At 35.9% G+C, this 17,259-nt stretch overlaps 1 protein-coding gene across 1 annotated transcript; it reads left to right on the plus strand.

The window, feature by feature from the left end:
- On the plus strand, positions 1-12,781 carry LOC111141957 (C-type lectin domain containing 9A). The gene is made up of 6 exons (XM_022494844.1): positions 1-91; positions 1,740-1,820; positions 7,746-7,892; positions 9,823-9,974; positions 11,561-11,682; positions 12,354-12,781. The coding sequence occupies exons 1-6, from the start codon at positions 1-3 to the stop codon at positions 12,484-12,486; spliced, it is 726 nt and encodes a 241-aa protein (XP_022350552.1). The 3' UTR covers positions 12,487-12,781.
- The last annotated feature ends 4,478 nt before the right edge of the window (positions 12,782-17,259 follow it).

Below are 17,259 nucleotides of genomic sequence, written 5' to 3' on the forward strand. Positions count from 1 at the left end.
ATGCAGGAGGAGGACACATATGCCTCTCTTCAGTGGGATCCCCCAACACCAAGTCCTTACCAGAAACATCTGTCTTCTGTCAAATATTCAGGTAACCATCTGATTATTTAGTCCAAGACTTTGAAGTTTCTGCTTTGTTTCCTGTTCTGTGATGAGCCCAAGGTGATTTTTCTAAGATAACCCACATGTGCTTCTGATAATGTGCATTATATAATAGCATTAAAAAGTGAGGTGATGTGGAAGAGTAAGTAAAGGTGCAAAAGGAAAAGAACAATGGATTTGACAAATACATAGTACCTTTTTCCCTCTCTCCTGCTGGAAAGACAAAGAATTCCGGGATTTGGAAGATAAATGAAAGAAATCCTATATATTTTTATTTTTTATTATTTTAGGTCCTGCATAAAATGCCCTGAAAATTATCTGACAAAAACTAGGAAATAAAGAGAAAACACAGGTTGAAAAACTGACAAAACTTAGCAACCTGGAGCTGTGTGCTATGGTGATCAGTTCTGCTGTTCTTCTTTAAGCTTTCTATTAGCTTCTTGTTATTTTGATAATAAATTATCACAGACCAAGGGGATTAATACACTATAAGTTTATTATCTTATAGTTCTAAAGATCAGAAGTCCAAAATAGGTCTCACTGGGCAAGGTGTTGTCAGGGTGCCTTCCTTCAAGAGGATCTAGCCAGGGGAGAATCCATTTGTTCTAGAGCTGCATTTCTTGCTTCACTTGGCTCATGGCCCCTTTCTCCATCTTCAAAGCCAGCAACACTATGCCTTCAAGTTTCTTTCTGCTTCCTTCATCAGATAGCACCCTGACCACTGACCTCTCGCTTATAAAGGCTCAGATAAAACAGGATAATGTCGCCATCCCAAGATCCGTAACTTAATTACAATTTAAAGTCTCTTTTGTCATATGAGGTAATATTTACAGGTTCCAGGGAGTAGGACGTGGGCATCTGGGACAGGAGCATCATTCAGCCTACCACATAATCCAAAGATAACTTTTATCTGATTTTTTCTCTGATTAGTGTTAACAATATAACAAGTCACACATTCTTTATTTTTCTTTCCTGAAGAGATGCAAAATTACCTGGGGTGGGGGAGGTATTCCTCATTCAAAATTGTATGTTTAAAAGAAATAGCTCTGAATCAATCGTGTTCAAGGGGTGCAGAAAAGAGATGAGGAGATGCACCACAGTGTTTCTGCTTTCAAAAACGAAAGCCTGCATTCTGGTTTGCTATAGTCTCTAAAAGATCGTTGGAATATGTAACTAGTTGGTAAGGTTAAGACCTCATGAAAGGATGAGAGGAGTAAATTACTTAACCTATTGGATTTGACATCTTTCAACATCCAGGCTGTTCTGGGGTCCTTGGGTGGTTCAGTCAGTTAAGCATCTGCCTTCACCTCAGGTCATGATCCCATGATCAAGCCCCACAGTCAGTAGGGCTCTCTGCTCAGCAGAGAGTCTGCTTCCCCCTCTGTGCCTTTCCCTCCCCCTGCTTGTGCACTTGCACTCTCCCAAATAAATAAATAAAATCTTTAAAAATATATATATATTCCAAGTTATAACTTGCATTTCAAAAAGTTGGAATTCTTTTCTCCTATTACCACAGTTCCCATGGCGTCAAGGATTCTCTAGTAAGAATGCTCATTCTTTCACTGAGCCTAGTTTCACACGGGCCCATCTCTTTCATCTTCTTTAACTCCGTGTCATTGCCCTTTTGCTTTGTTCAGGAGCATGGTGTCTGGTGGTGGTGATCTCATGTATTCTCTGCGTGGGCTCAGTAACAACCTCTGTTTTCTTGGGGATCAAGTGTAAGTACAAAAGCATATCTTCAAAATAATCTATATACATGTATTTCATATACTTTATACACAATTATACATTACAAAGAAGAAGTCACTTAAAAAAGGGGTCAGGAGAAGGGGATAGATGGTGACAATGTCAATGCTTATTTTTTGTTGGGTTTTGTTTTGCTTTGTTTTGTTTTTTTGATGTTGCCATTCCATGGATGTAGTACTTATTAAACAATTTTTTAACTCCCAAAACAAAAATTGGGTGAAGAAAATATTTTGATAAGGATAAAGGAAAGCTAGCCAGAAAGTAAAGTATTTAAAATTTTTAGTAATTTCTGGAAATTGTCTACTAGTAAAAGTTTTGGCTTTCTTTTGTTTTGTGTTAATAGTTATAAATACTTCTAAAACATTTAAATATTATTACATAAATGTAAAATATTTTTACCATTGGCTTTTGTTCAAGTATAGTGACTATACTATTGCTACCAAGCCAGTCATTTGCCAGAGTCATCTCACACATTCTCAAAAACATTCTTAGGGCTTTTATTATATAAAGTTAGTTACAGAAACAAGAGTTGTGTTAAACAAGAAGCAGCTGGTTCACTTCAAATTTCCTAACCAACTGCTTATCCTTGCTAGTTATAGATTATGTTACAGACAGTAGATTTTGAGTTATAAATATCATGTTTAATTTTTAATAATTGTATCATCTTAATGATCATTCCATTTCAACAAAATGGAATGTTAAATGTTTTCTCCACAAAAATTTTCAATGTAAGAGAAAGGTAAATACTAATATTTAAATTATATATATAGGGGTGCCTGGGTGGCTTGGTGGGTTAAAGCCTCTGCTTTCGGCTCAGGTCATGATCTCAGGATCCTGGGATCGAGCCCCACATCGGGCTCTCTGCTGAGCAGGGAGCCTGTTTCCTCCTCTCTCTCTCTCTGCCTGCCTCTCTGCCTGCTTGTGATTTCTCTCTCTGTGTGTCAAATAAATAAAATCTTAAAAAAAAATTAAAAAAAAATTATATATATATAACCACATATGATGTATATAATCTAATATACATAGTAAAAAAAAGGACATGTTTCTGACAAAGAGTAAAGAATGAAATCTATATCCTGTTTAAAGTACCTTGATATCAAAGTAATGAATGGGTTAATTTACAAAATTAGTCTTATATACTATTAAAAGTGCATCCATAGATATCTGACAATAAAATAACTGATAAAAATCAATGATGCTACATTGATATAAAAGAATACACTGCAGTAATTTAAAGAAGTCTTCTAGAACTATTGTTACTAACATGGAGTTATGGTTATGCAATATTTTACCATGAAATAAGCAGATTAAAAAGTCAATTATGGAAAAATATAGTTTTATAAAATTGTATGTAAAATAGATTTTTTTTACATACAAATATGGAAAAAAGTTTCAATAGATATAAACTAAAGTTAACAACTGTTATTTGAATGGTAGTTTTAAATGTAAGAAGTAATTTCTTGCTTTCTTTCTACTATTTTGTTTTTTTTTCCTACCATATGACCTATACTAATTACATTCTATTTAAAAAAATCTATAGTGAAAAATAATTTCTATAAAATCAGATTTTTCCAATTGTTTTTACTAGTCTTTTTTGTTTTCCTTCTTTTTTTTTTAAGATTTATTTATTTATATGACAGAGAGATCAAAGGAGGCAGAGAGGCAGGCAGAGGGAGAGGGGGAAGCAGACCCCTTGCTGAGCAGAAAGCCTGATGTGTGGCTAGACCCAGGACCCTGAGATCATGACCTGAGCCGAAGGCAGAGGCTTTAACCCACTGAGCCACCCAGGCGCCCCTCTTTTTCATTTTCTTAATCCAACAATTAGATGTATCATATAACATCATATAATAAGTGATTTTATTTGGGGGGCTTTAAAAACATTTGTCTTACAATCCCCTAAGTAAATGTATTGTTTAATCTATATTCCTAACTTGTTACAAATTTATTACAAGCCCAACACCAGTAAAGGTGCATTGCTTCCCATATAAGGGGAAACTAAAGAGAAGTATCATTTCCCTTTCTCCAGTTTTATTACAGTTTTATGTAGTACAACCTTTTCAGATAGTAATAAACAAAACAACAACAACCTCAAGAATATAGTTGATCTAGAAAAAGTTCATCAAAATTCAATATTTTAGAATAATACTTGAAATTCCTAAAAGGAAATCTCCAAACATGCCAGATTATAAATAGAATAAAATAAATAATATCAATCTCTTACTCCCCACTCTGGTTACATCCAACCTTTTGCTAAGAAGGAACATAACCCAACCCACTAGCAGCTGGGATTACTTGAACCATTCCACAAATGGATAAGACATAGCTCCTGAGCAAAATATAGAAAAGAGGGAGAGAGTCCTAGAGCATATTGAAAAGATTAGTATAAGTGTAATAGTAGACCTCAAAGTAGAAGACAGAGTTAGAAAAAAGTAGTATTATTTTAAGGCTTGCTGGATGAGTTGGGTTAAGGACATTGGGGAGGGTATGTGCTATGGTAAGTGCTATGAAATGTGTAGGCCTGATAATTCACAGACCTGTACGTCTGGGGCAAATAATACATTATATGTTAATAAAAATAATTAAATTAAAAAGAAATAAAAGCAAGATATTTATATGAAAAAAAAGATTGACTGGATGAATATTTTCCAAAATTGATTGAAAACATTAAGTTATAGGTTCAAAGAAAATCAATATCCATATTAAGAAAAATATTTAATAGAATAGGAATAAATACTGTATAAAATTATTTTTAAGAAGAACTGACTTGGGGGTGCCTGGGTGGCTCAGTGGGTTAAAGCCTCTGCTTTTGGCTCAAATCATGATCCCAGGGTCCTGGGATCGAGCCCCGCATTGAGCCCCACATCGGGCTGTCTGCTCGGCGGGGAGCCTGCTTCCCTTCCTCTCTCTCTGCCTGCCTGTCTGCCTACTTGTGATCTCTGTCTGTCAAATAAATAAATAAAATCTTTAAAAGTAAATAAATAAATAAATAAAAATAACTGACTTGGGGCATTTGGATGATTTAGTTGGTTAAGTATCTGCCTTCCACTCAGGTAATGACCCTGGGGTCCTGGGATGGAGCCCTGCATCGGGCTCCCTGCTCAGTATGGAGCCTGCTTCTCCCTCTCCCCCTACCTGTACTCTCTCTCTCTGTCAAATAAATTAAATTTTTAAAAATATTTTAAAAAAAGAACTGACTTAAAAACCTTGTTAGACTTATAAGGAAAGAACTCTAAAAACTATAAAAATAATATGAAAATGGGAGGCCTGGCCTTACCAAATATTGAAATAAATTGTAAGTCTAAAATAATGAAGACTATGTGGTACTGACCTAGGAATAGATAAGCAGGTGGATTGAATATCATGAACACAATAGAAATATATCAAACTAGTTTATTGGAAATTAGAGTAAGCTAAAGATGGCAATTAAAAGAGAATGAGAAAGGGGTTATTCAGTATATGATTTGAGACCACAATGTCGCCATCTGGGGGAAAAACTTGGAAGTCATACCTCATAAATTCCAACAAAATAAATTTCAGCTACATCAAAATATGGAAGTGAACTATACTTGTAAAAAGTATAATCTCAGGTGTAAGACTTTTGCTCAAAATGACCCAAAAATCATCTGATGTATGTGGGATAAACTACCACAAACAAAGTCAAAAGACATACTGGGAAATTCATGGCTCATATCATGTATTAGCTATTCTTACCCATTAAATGTAAGTGCACTAACACATCAGTTAAACTAAACAAGATTGGTTGCTAAAGAAGATTCCCAGAACCTGAAATGACAATGCTTACAAATTTATAGTTTATTACAAGAAAAAGATGCTGTTTAAGAACCACATTAAAGTAAGGGTATAGTCTGGGGAGTCCAGACAATGCTTACAAATTTATAGTTTATTATAAGAAAAAGATGCTGTTTAAGAACCGCATTAAAGTAAGGGTATAGTCTGGGGAGTCCAGGTACAGAGAAGTACTTTGTCCTCCCTCTGTGACTATTTTCTCAGGACACAATTTCTCTCGAGTCAGGAACCACTGATGTGTATGTGCGCTAAACACTCTGGTAGCAGAGAGCCCAACATGGAGTCTTGCTTGGTAGTTTTTATATTATGCTGACCACATCAGCATATTTCTTTCTTTCTTCTTCTTTTTTTTTTTTTAAGATTTTATTTACGTGTTTATTTATCAGAGAGAGAAAAAGAGAGAGCATAAGCAGAGGGGAATGGCAGGCAGGCAGGCAGAGGGAGAGTCAGGCTCCCTGCTGAGCAAGGAGCCCAATGTGGGACTTGATTCCAGGATGCTGGGATTGTGACCTGAGCCCAAGGCAGATGCTTAACCTACTGACCCACCCAGGTGTCCCCACACAGGCATATTTCTTCCAGGTATCCAGCTTCGATAGAAGAGCCTGCTCAGGATCTCATTGTAAGAGGGGCGAATCATCAGTCACGCGGCATCAGCAAACAATGCTGACAAGCTAGTATCATCTGACCAAAAAGTCCTCAGACTGATGATTATAAAGCTACACTATTCATCAGTATACCTCACACCTTGTCCAGAGGTCAGTGCCAGGCAGGAACTTTAGAAAACTAACAGGCAGGAGCTTAGAAACACTATGCAGGCTGATCCCAGTCCTGCTCCAATGAATTCTCATAGCACAATATCTTTATTGTATAAAACAATAACAAAAAGACTAGAAACACAATGAAAAAAATTATGTAATTACATATAATTATACAGTTTATAGAAAAGGAAATGCAACTAACATTTTTACGTATGAGAAAAAGTTTCAACACCAAGCATAAAAAGGGAAATGCAAATTCAAATAATATTGAAAAACCATTTGCAGCAACTTACGTGGAGGGTAATTTGGAAATATCTAATACAATTTAAATGCAAATAAACTTTGACCTAGCAACTTTTCTTAAAAATATACTTACATATGTGTGAAATTATGTGTGACTAAGGTTCTTTATTATAGTATTTATTTTTGGAACACCAAAGGATTATAAGTAGTCTAACAGTCAGTAGGGGGGCACATGGGTGGCTCAGTGGGTTAAGCCTCTGCCTTTGGCTCTGGTCATGGTCTCAGGGTCCTGGGATGGAGCTTCATGTCGGGCTCTCCGCTCAGCGGGGAGCCTGCTTTCCCCCCTCTCTCTGCCTGCCTCTCTGCCTACTTGTGATCTCTGTCAAATAAATAAAATCTTAAAAAAAAAGAGTCAGTAGGGAATAACTAACATAAGTCAATTGAATCTGCTAAAGTTAGAATGAAAGATTGAGAAAGCTCTTTATACAGTGAGATGGAATTATGTCCAAAATATATTTTAAGTGGTAAAATATGAAATATGAAAATGTGAAAAACCATATACATAGATCGTTACTGTTTGTATAAAGAGGGGGCATTTTATATTCATTTACTTGTAAAATTCAGAATATGTGTGGAAGAATTAAAAAGAAATGGGTAAATTGACTGTGCTGGGGGAGAGGAGTTGGGTGCATCTGGAAGGCAAAGGGGTTTTTTGCTCTGTATCCTTTGAAGTTTTTTATTCTTTTTTTAAATTAAAAAAAAATTTAAGATTTTACTTATTTATTTGAGAGAGAGCACAAGCAGGGAAGAGGGACAGAGGGAAAAGGAGAAGCAGGCCCCCTGGCAGCGGCTAGATCCCAGGTCCCCAGGATCAAAACTTGAGCTGAAGGTAGAGGCTTAACTGACGGAGCCACCTAGACACCCCAAAGTTTTGATGCTTGAACAGTGTAAATTTTAAACAAAACCTTAATGCAAATTGAAGTCACAAAAATAATAATTTCTAGTTGTCCTTAGTCTGTATAGAAGAATTACTTTGTTCTAATTTGTCAGTATTTTTAATTGAGAATTATTGTCATTTATCGTTTGAAGTGTTCCAGGTGTCCACTATTGCAATGAAGCAGCAAGAAAAACTCATCCATCAGGATAGAGAACTGTCGAACTTCACACAATGGAAGAGAAACCATAACCTTCAGATGAAATGTTGCCAAACCTTGAGGCAAAAGTCTTTCAGTTCAGGTAATTGATATAAAATCAGCTTTCAAAATAAAATAAAATAAAATAAAATCAGCTTTTGCTGTGCAGATACAAATGCAGGCACCAATTCCTCAAAAGAAACAGGGCGCACATTTTATTGTCTGTAAAATTGCAGACAGAATTTTAAAATTAGGAGGGACGTAATTTTGATCCACACTCCAGTTCAATTTTTTAAAATATATATTTACATATTTCATTAGTATGTGGAAAATACTGAGGTCTCAAGAAATGCAGATTTAGAATCATACAAATTTCAAAGGGAAATGTGTAGGATTAGCAGATTGGGGTTTTTTTTTTTAAACATTTTATTTATTTAGTTAATAGAGACAGCGAGAGAGGGAATGAGAGAGGGAACACAAGCAGGTGGCTTGATTCTAGGACCCTGGGGATCATGACCAGAGCCAAAGGCAGATGCTTAAAGACTGAGCCACCCAGGCACCCCTGGATTTTTTTTTTTAAGCAGCATTTTATGTTTTATGCAATCACTCAAAGTTTTAAGTATATTTTTAATTGTAGTTCTAAATTCTTCAATATGCTTAGTTTAAACACTGCTTTAGATTCAAATTTAGATATCTCTTTGAGAAGAAGAATCATTTTTTTAAAAATCAGAGTATTTACCGTAACATTATAACAGTGCAGGGTTCAACTGTTTTTTAAAAATTCTATAAAGTTACTTCAGTTTTTATCTTTTATATCTCTTACTAGAATCTTAAACCTAAAACAGCCTTATTTCTATGTGTGGTATAGTTTGTCATGTATTCTGTGGTGACTTAATTGACATTAATTATCCCTATAGTGGATATCATTTAAATTATCACCAATTAGAGAGCTCAAAAAACCACCTCCTGGCTGAAATTTAGTCAAATAAATGTTTACAGAATCACTGGGTGCCCAACAGTGTTTTTAAATAGAACAGGCTTAGGCAAGCATGAATTAGCCCTTCCTCTGAGCCATTAACCTTAAGACAATGGTAATAACCATTGTGGAGAACTACAAATCTAATATGTCTTCCAACATTTCAGCTGCTTTTTTCAACACCAGTCTTGCTGTAACACTAGTCAAGACACTGATTAGCATAGATTCCAAACAAAGGATACTGAGAAGCTTTAAATAACTCAACTTTTGGACCCTGGACACTGATAACAAACTATTTGTGACCTTAAGTAGAAGGCCTTTCTGTCGAAACTAGAGTTCTGGAAATTTCAGTGTCTTTCCCTCTGTGCAAGAAACACTTGGTCAAGTTCTTGCTTTTTGGTGCCCCTTTTATAGTCTTGAGCACAATTCTTTTGTGAATATATTCTTTCTTAAGACAGCCTTCATAAAACTGATTAAACCACATGGCTTACTTCTAAGTTACATCCAAGTCCTGAAAAAGCTTATTGGTCTCTTATGATTTTCTTCAATTTTCCTCACCCACATATTTTCAAATCAGTCTTCAAAGTACACTGTTTGTCCTGTCCTTTCTATTGGAAACATTTTCATGTTTAACTCTCAGAATTTACACATCAACTTGAAACTTATTATCAGCTTGCCTAGTGGTCCAGTATATATTCCAACTAAATTGGGCCAGTAAGAGTAACAGGCATGAAACAATAAACAAATAATGAAGACTATACATAACATAAGCTTAAAGAGGGGAAAGATTTATAAAAATAGAATAATCAGCTCAATTGTATAGAAGAGGAGCCATTTGGGATAAGATATTCTGAAATTAATTTTATCTTAAGCTAATTCTTACAGGCCTGTTGCAGTTGGAAATATATAAATCTTTCCATGGTAAGACCAACTTATCTGACCCATTTGGTTACAATGTTCAGCTTCACTTGGGGGTGAGACAAAGATTTCCTTTGAGGATATGCGCTACTAATATTTTTATAATAACTTTAATAAAGTAAAATGTTTCTATTCAAAGCCCATAACTGCAACCCTTGTCCAAACAACTGGATTCAGAATGGAGGAAGTTGTTACCGTGTCTTTGAAAACTGGAAATTTTGGCACACCAGTAAAGAGGACTGTTTGAAGGAGGGTTCTAATCTTCTACAAATAGACAGCAAAGAAGAAATGGTAAGCACCCTCTTATGGTTTCATATCATTCTGAAAATACCCTGATACACATTAAAAGAAAGGGCTGATTCTAATTAGACAGGATTTCTTAATATTCTGTAACAAAACTATATTTAATATATATAATAAGGGTTTAAAAGAGACAAAGTAGGAATTACCGAGGTTTGTTTTCCTTTTCATTGGACAAACAAACATACAGGAAGTTATCCAGATTAAGGGAAATATATTAGTTGTATGTCCCTTTTTAATGAAAAAGGAGAGGGGGTAAGGAGAATACCATTTTGTTGCTTGTTAATCCACTCTAAGATATATATATATATTATAATTTTGTATATGTTTCAAATTTGTTATTTTCAGTGCTGTAGGAAAGGGTAACAACCATTAAATTTTGTTATTAAAAGAAAAGCAGAAGTATAGAAAGGGAAGTGATGTCACGAAATGGTGAGGTCTATAAGAATAAGCACTAGGTAAACGAAATATTTAATTAACATTAAGTCTACTTTACTAACATCTTTTTTTTTTCTTTTTTTTTGACAGACAGAGATCACAAGTGGGCAGAGTGGCAGGCAGAGAGAGAGGAGGAAGCAGGCTCCCCGCTGAGCAGAGAGCCCGATATGGGGCTCGATCCCAGGACCCTGGGGCCATGACCTGAGCCGAAAGCAGAGGCTTTAACCCACTGAGCCACCCAGGCGCCCCTACTTTACTAACATCTTAACAAGCAAAAAGAGTTTTCCTGAAATCATTTTACCCCTAAATGTGTGTGAAATAGAATATACAGTTACACATTTCTGGCCCTATTAAAAATGTATGCTTGCTATACTCAATAATTAAAGTTCATTTCTCAAAAAATGATGACAGAACAATTCAATTAAGGGGGCGCCTGGGTGGCTCAGTGGGTTAAGCCTCTGCCTTCCACTCAGGTCATGATCTCAGGGTCCTGGGATCAAGCCTGGCATCGGGCTCTCTGCTCAGCAGGGAGCCTTCTTCCCCCTCTCTGCCTGCCTCTCTGCCTACTTGTGATCTCTGTCTGTCAAATAAATAAATAAAACTCTTTAAGGGTATGTTAAGGATATGCAGTTAACCAAGGCAACTTGGACTTACAACAATTATAGGTTTATACTATTTTTTCTGTGCAAATTTGGTGACAAAAGGCAATAATGTTTTTTCTAACAAAATACGCCTACAGGTAATTTGCCTCTGGAATATCTTAAACTATTTCTCATATTGAAGTATACTGGGAAAGAATGATCTATGTGGTCTATGATGTCAAGGATGTTTTCACTTTTCCTGTTAATGAGTTTCAGTATAACACCTTGTTTTGACATATATTATCTGCCAAACTCTGAATCTGTTAAGATTATTTTAATACCAGATGCCTATTTTCTGTATAGTCCTTAACACCACACCTATTAGATGGCAATTTTAAAAAGTCTATAAAAGGCATCACTTCTTTTAAAACCTTTTATCTTGGTCTCCACCTCTAAAGTTCCCATTTCTGTCTGTCTAGGAAAAATGCCACACTTTATATTTCATGATAGTTTGCTGTTGTTTTCCCCTCAGTTCACTGTTAGGTCTGTTTCTTCTAGGACTTTATCACTGACAGCCTGAGTAATGTCAAAAAAGGCTATGATTACTGGGTGGAGCTGTCTCATGATGGACTCAGCAGACCTTGGCTTTGGAAAGATGGCTCCCCTCCTTCACCTTCCCTGTAAGTGTCTGAGAGAAATATTATAAGAAAAAGAAGAAACATGAGGGAATTCCAAATTTTATTTTATTTTATAACTCAGATTTTCTCCAGAAGACATAGTCAGCATGATAATTACACAGGCTTTTGATTGCAATCAAAACTGAGGCTTCCAAGTCTTCCTACTCCTTGGCCATGCTGCCATTAAACTCCAGCACATTCACATCAAAACTTGAGAATCTGAATGAACAGTATAATTATCACAGATGTTTCCTGTGTATTATTTAATGACTAGTGAGTGGTCAGGGAAAGAAATTGTCATAAGTATTAAGACATTTCCTTATTAAGCTTTTTACTTTTATTTATTTATTTTTCCCTATTAAGCATCTTAGATAGAGCTAGGGAGATTAGTGAACAGAATTAGGTGCTTTCGTATTTTGAGAATTAAGTCAGTAGAGAGATCCCAAGTTAGAGCCTATTTTTGTGGATCTATTTCCTTTAATATGATGTTTTTTTTTAATATTATGTTAACATTTTTATTGAGTAAAAACATCTCTATTACTGAAGAAGGAGGGTGCCATAGGAGGGTACCATATTAAAACGAAACAAAAAGCTACCCACCTCTCATCATTACCCACAAGAACAACACTGTAAGCCCCCTACCTAATGTCAGATTCACTGACTTGCTTCTCCAGATCGCCAGTACAGACACTCCAATCAACTGGCCAGCTCTGTGGATATCTCAAGGACAAGTTCCTTTCTTCCACTAACTGCAGCAATTGGAAATATTTTATCTGTGAGAAGTATGCTTTAAGATCCTCTATCTGAAAGAAATTGTACCAGGAAAATCTATTATGATAGTTATGTTGAACAGGACATTGGAAAACCTGCCACAAAATTCCATAAAGCAGATGCAGAAGTGAACCTATGTGTGGGCTATGATACCACCTACCTGGGACTCAAAACCTATCTCTATACTTACACTTGGCAATTTTCTTCAATACTTTCCAGAACTTCAATTGACATTGTTTAAATTGCCAAGAATTAAACCGATTTATAGTTTCAGAGGACAAAATCCTGAAAGGTTGAGAACAAACTGAAGAAAAATAATTTCTTTGTGCTTGCTTTCTTTCTTTCTTTCTTTCTTTTTTTTTCCCTAGTCTAGAATGACTATAAACTCCACACAAAAACCTATAAGCCACTGGGAGACGGAAATGTATTTCTAGCTGACTGGTTTTTCTTTTTTCTTTTCTTTCTTTTCTTTTTTTTTTTTTGGATGTTGTTCTTTTATTTTAAAATAAATAAATAAATGTGGTCTTTTAAAGTCTCTACCTGCCAGATTTTCTATACATTTTCTGTTATCAATCTGGTAGGATGGTTGGACAGAGATATGGATTTTCAAATTAGAAGGAAGACAGGCAGCTATCTGCTGCTAGTAAGACAATACCTTTTTAGGACTGCAGAATTCTACTGGACACATGAACCACCAGCTCTTCATATAAGTGGAAGGAATAGTCAGGCTGCCAATACCCATGCATCTCCAGTAAAAGACAGCTGTGAACTCTCTTCCTCCCTCTCACTAACCATCCTCACCACTCACAAATCAAAGGGTTCAGGTTGGAACTCTCAAGGTTAACACTCTAGCACTTCTTTTCTTAGTTTTTAATTTTAATTCCAGCATAATTAACACACAGTGTGATATTAGTTTCAGGTGTACAATATAATGATTCAACAATTCCATACATTCCCCAGTGCTCATCACAAGTACCCTCCTTAATTTCCATCACCCATTTCACCCATTCCCCCTACCCACCTCCCCTCTGGTAACCATCAGTTTGTTCTCTGTAGTTAAGTGTGTTTCTCGGTTTGTTTCTCCTTTTGTTTTTTCCTTTGCTCGTTTGCTCATGAAGTTCCACATATGAGCTAGATCATATGGTGTTCGTCTTTCTCTGACTTGTTTCACTCAGCATTATATTCTTTAGTCCCATCTGTGTCATTGCAAATGGCAAGATTCCATTCTTTTTTATGGCTGAGTAATATTCCAATGTGTAGTGTGTAGTGTGTGTGTGTGTGTGTGTGTGCGCACACGCGCACGTGTATCACCTCTCCATCCATTTATCATTGATGGACACTTGGGCTGCCTCAATATCTTGGCTATAGTAAATAATGCTGCAGTAAATAGGGGTGCATGTAACCCTTTGAATTAATGTTTTTGTATTTTGGGGGTAAATATCTGGTAATGTGATTACTGGATTGCAGGATATTTCCATTTTTAAAGGTTCTGAGGAATGTCCATACTCTTTTCCATGGTGGCTGTGCCAGTGTGCATTCCCACCAACAACACGCAAGCGTTCTTTCTTCTCCACATCCTCACTAATGCTTGTTGTTTCTTGCTTCTTGTTTCTTGAGTTTTTTTTATTTTAGCCATTCTGACAGGTGTGAAGTGATATCTCATTGTGATTTGGTTTGCATTTCCCTGGTGATGAGTGATGTTGAACACCTTTTCATGTGTCTGTTGGCCATCTGGATGTCTTTTTTTGAGAAGTGACACTGCAACACTTGCAACTATATCTCTCTGTGTCTCAATTTCTTCATTGTAAAATAATAATAGAATTTATTTCAAAATATTGTTTGAAGATTAATGTATGAATATATGTTAATAGCTAATAGTGCCTTCTTAGCGTTTGATGCTATATCAGTGCTCACTTCTATTATCTGGAGTAAATCACCAGTCATCTCTAGGCATCTAGAAACTAGACCAGATAAAAATGACCCTTTTTCTTGCTCGTGTTACAGGAATATTGAGAAGGTAAAGCTTATATGTAAAATGTCAGCAACTGTCTAGACAGAATATCTGTTTTAAAGTTAATGAATCTCCTCAAATGAAGCCATAGACAATCTGTCTCTTAGGTCTGGAGGCTCCTTGGACATAGATTAGCTTTTCCCAAGAGACAGGAGATATGAAAGTATCTTATGATCCATAAGAAGAAAAATTCACTAGTTATTATTATATTACTTTTCTACCACTTAACATCCTTAGAATAACTTACTACATGGTAAATTCTCATTCAATACCTGCTAAATTCAACATAATTTTATTTAATCTTTCGATTCTTCACAAGGAGTAGTTGAACTACATTGGAGTCTCATCTTTCTTTTTGATAAAGAACACCACTAAAATAAAGTAAAATAAAACCCAACTCATGGAGATAGTGGAAATCATTTAAATGAACTTAGAAGTCTATTTTTAAAAGGTGACCTTTGAAGGATTAGGTCCTTTAAGGGTGGAAAGGGCATGTTTTCATGTTTTTATTTTTGTTTTAATTTACCCTTGACCTGGAGTTTAAATAGTGGGCCTTTCAGTAAAAGGGATTTTTCTAATTTTTTGCTGAACCTAGAGAAAGAAAATAGCATGGAAAACACAGTATAAGTTGAGTCCTGTGTTTGGTTTTCACAGCTGACAGCTGGCAGCTGAATATAATAACTTGGAATGAAGGAGAAACAGTAACAATTTTTAGTGGTAAAGACTGTTTGTCTTCTAGATTCTTCAGAGTATTGTCATGGAACTATGTTTAGAGAAAGGATAGGAAGCATTTAATAACTCTTTTAAGAAAAAGTACAATGAAGCAAAAGGCAAACATCCTTTGGCTGATGTCATCCCATTAATATGTGACGTAGTCTCTGCAGGTCAGAATCTTATCCACAGTGCAGCTGCCATAAACTCCTACAAATCTCCTCTGTGGCAATGAGTGGTAGATTTTTTTTTTTCCCCTGCAGGTTGCTTTTGGTCCAAAATATCAAGATCTTTTTCCAGCCACTGGTAAGACATTAGGCCTTAGCACTGGGATGACAAGTTTTAGTTCTTGGTCTCACCAATAATAAATTGGAAATTTTTGACCCATTTCACTGAGATCCAAGTTAGCTTTAAAAAGGGGGGAGAAGGGGGGCCTGGGTGGCTCAGTGGGTTAAGGCCTCTGGTCTCGGGGTCCTGGGATCGAGCCCCGCATCGGGCTCTCTGCTCAGCAGGGAGCCTGCTTCCCTCTCTCTCTCTGCCTGACTCTCTGCCTACCTGTGATCTCTCTGTCAAATAAATAAAATCTTAAAAAAAGGGTGGGGGGAAGGGGAAAGGAAACAGAAAACTCTGTCCTACCAATGTGAAGAAGCTTTTTTTATACGCTACGGTTAAACTGCACTAAGTGTGTAAAAAAGAAAAACATTAGAAAAGTGATATTGATAGAATAATAATATTATTAGATCCTAAAAATCTGTACATCCTATGGACCTTGTAAAACAGTTACATACACCTTAAATCAGATTATGATGTTTTCCATATTCTTCAAAAATGAGAGAATCCCTTTACAAAGTATTTGACTTTCCAAATATTAAGGCCAAAACTGAGGCAATCTACTAGACTCTTCTACCTTTTTCAAAATCGCTTCTGTCCCCAAAGTAAGATCTCCCCTTATACTTCTCACACATCCTGCTATTGCAGGACTCATGACCTGTTTCCTGTTGATAAGTTTCAAGAGCTAGTTCTATATCCTCAGGAAAAGAAATAGCTCATTGTGTACCCTAGGGAACTCAGATCTACCAGGAAAGGCTATGTTCCTCATGTGACTTTTCCTGAAATTTCTTCGTAATTACCTAAACACACAAGAGCCTGGAAGAGAAAACTTCTTCTCCAGCCAAAAATTAATTCATGGGGCGCTACACTCTGATTCTCCATGGAAAAATGTTCTCAGCAAATCATGTCCTGATTATATCCTATTCCTAAATTTTAAAAAAGTTTGTGGAGAAAATGTTGTGCCATACGAGTCTTCTGTTCTTGGAGTATTTGCTCATACTGTGATTAGCGTTGTGAGTTTTGTTATACAGATGATGGGATTGAGGACAAAGATGGAGAAAAACAAGGTCAAGAATAGCAAAAACATCAAACAAATTCTATTTTTTCCCCTTGTCATCCAACCTGCCCTAGACTGCACTTATATAGGACGCCAGGGGTCAACACAATGTGTGTCAGGTCCCTATTTACAACTTAGTCCACAAAGTCATTTGACTTTCCTCCGGTTAACCACATTTTCTTCCTGTTGTAACAAGACTTAAATTACATTTAACTGCTTAGCTGAAGTCCTCATCCACACTTCCTGTTACAACTTTATTATATTAACTTGCATCCATTAAATATCCATACTGATCATAGAAAATATTTGGTACTATCCACAGCCTTCCAATGTAAGTGCCTCTTTACAATTTACTAAAGAATACAGGTCTCTAAAAAAAGGGTTGTTTTTGCTTGTTTGTGTTCCCCTATTAAAAAAAAATTACTAAATCCTTTTTCTACATATTTTTAATATCCTTGACATTTTATATTGCAATTTGGATTATAAAACTAATTTCACATTTACTTCATTTCAGCTAACAACAGCACCATGAGAAAATTATAAACATTTACACTTTATACTTAATGAAATAAGCTTAGTGAAATAAAGTGATTCACCCAATAACAGATCAAAACACGAGATTTAAAACTCTAATTTTATGACCACAAAGACAGTCTTTCTGCATGACACAATGAATCAACACAAAATCTGTTCAACACTG

This window comes from Enhydra lutris, unplaced genomic scaffold (genome assembly GCF_002288905.1).
Source record: "Enhydra lutris kenyoni isolate GAN:26980312 unplaced genomic scaffold, ASM228890v2 scaffoldscaffold7, whole genome shotgun sequence".
Classification (NCBI taxonomy): domain Eukaryota; kingdom Metazoa; phylum Chordata; class Mammalia; order Carnivora; family Mustelidae; genus Enhydra; species Enhydra lutris.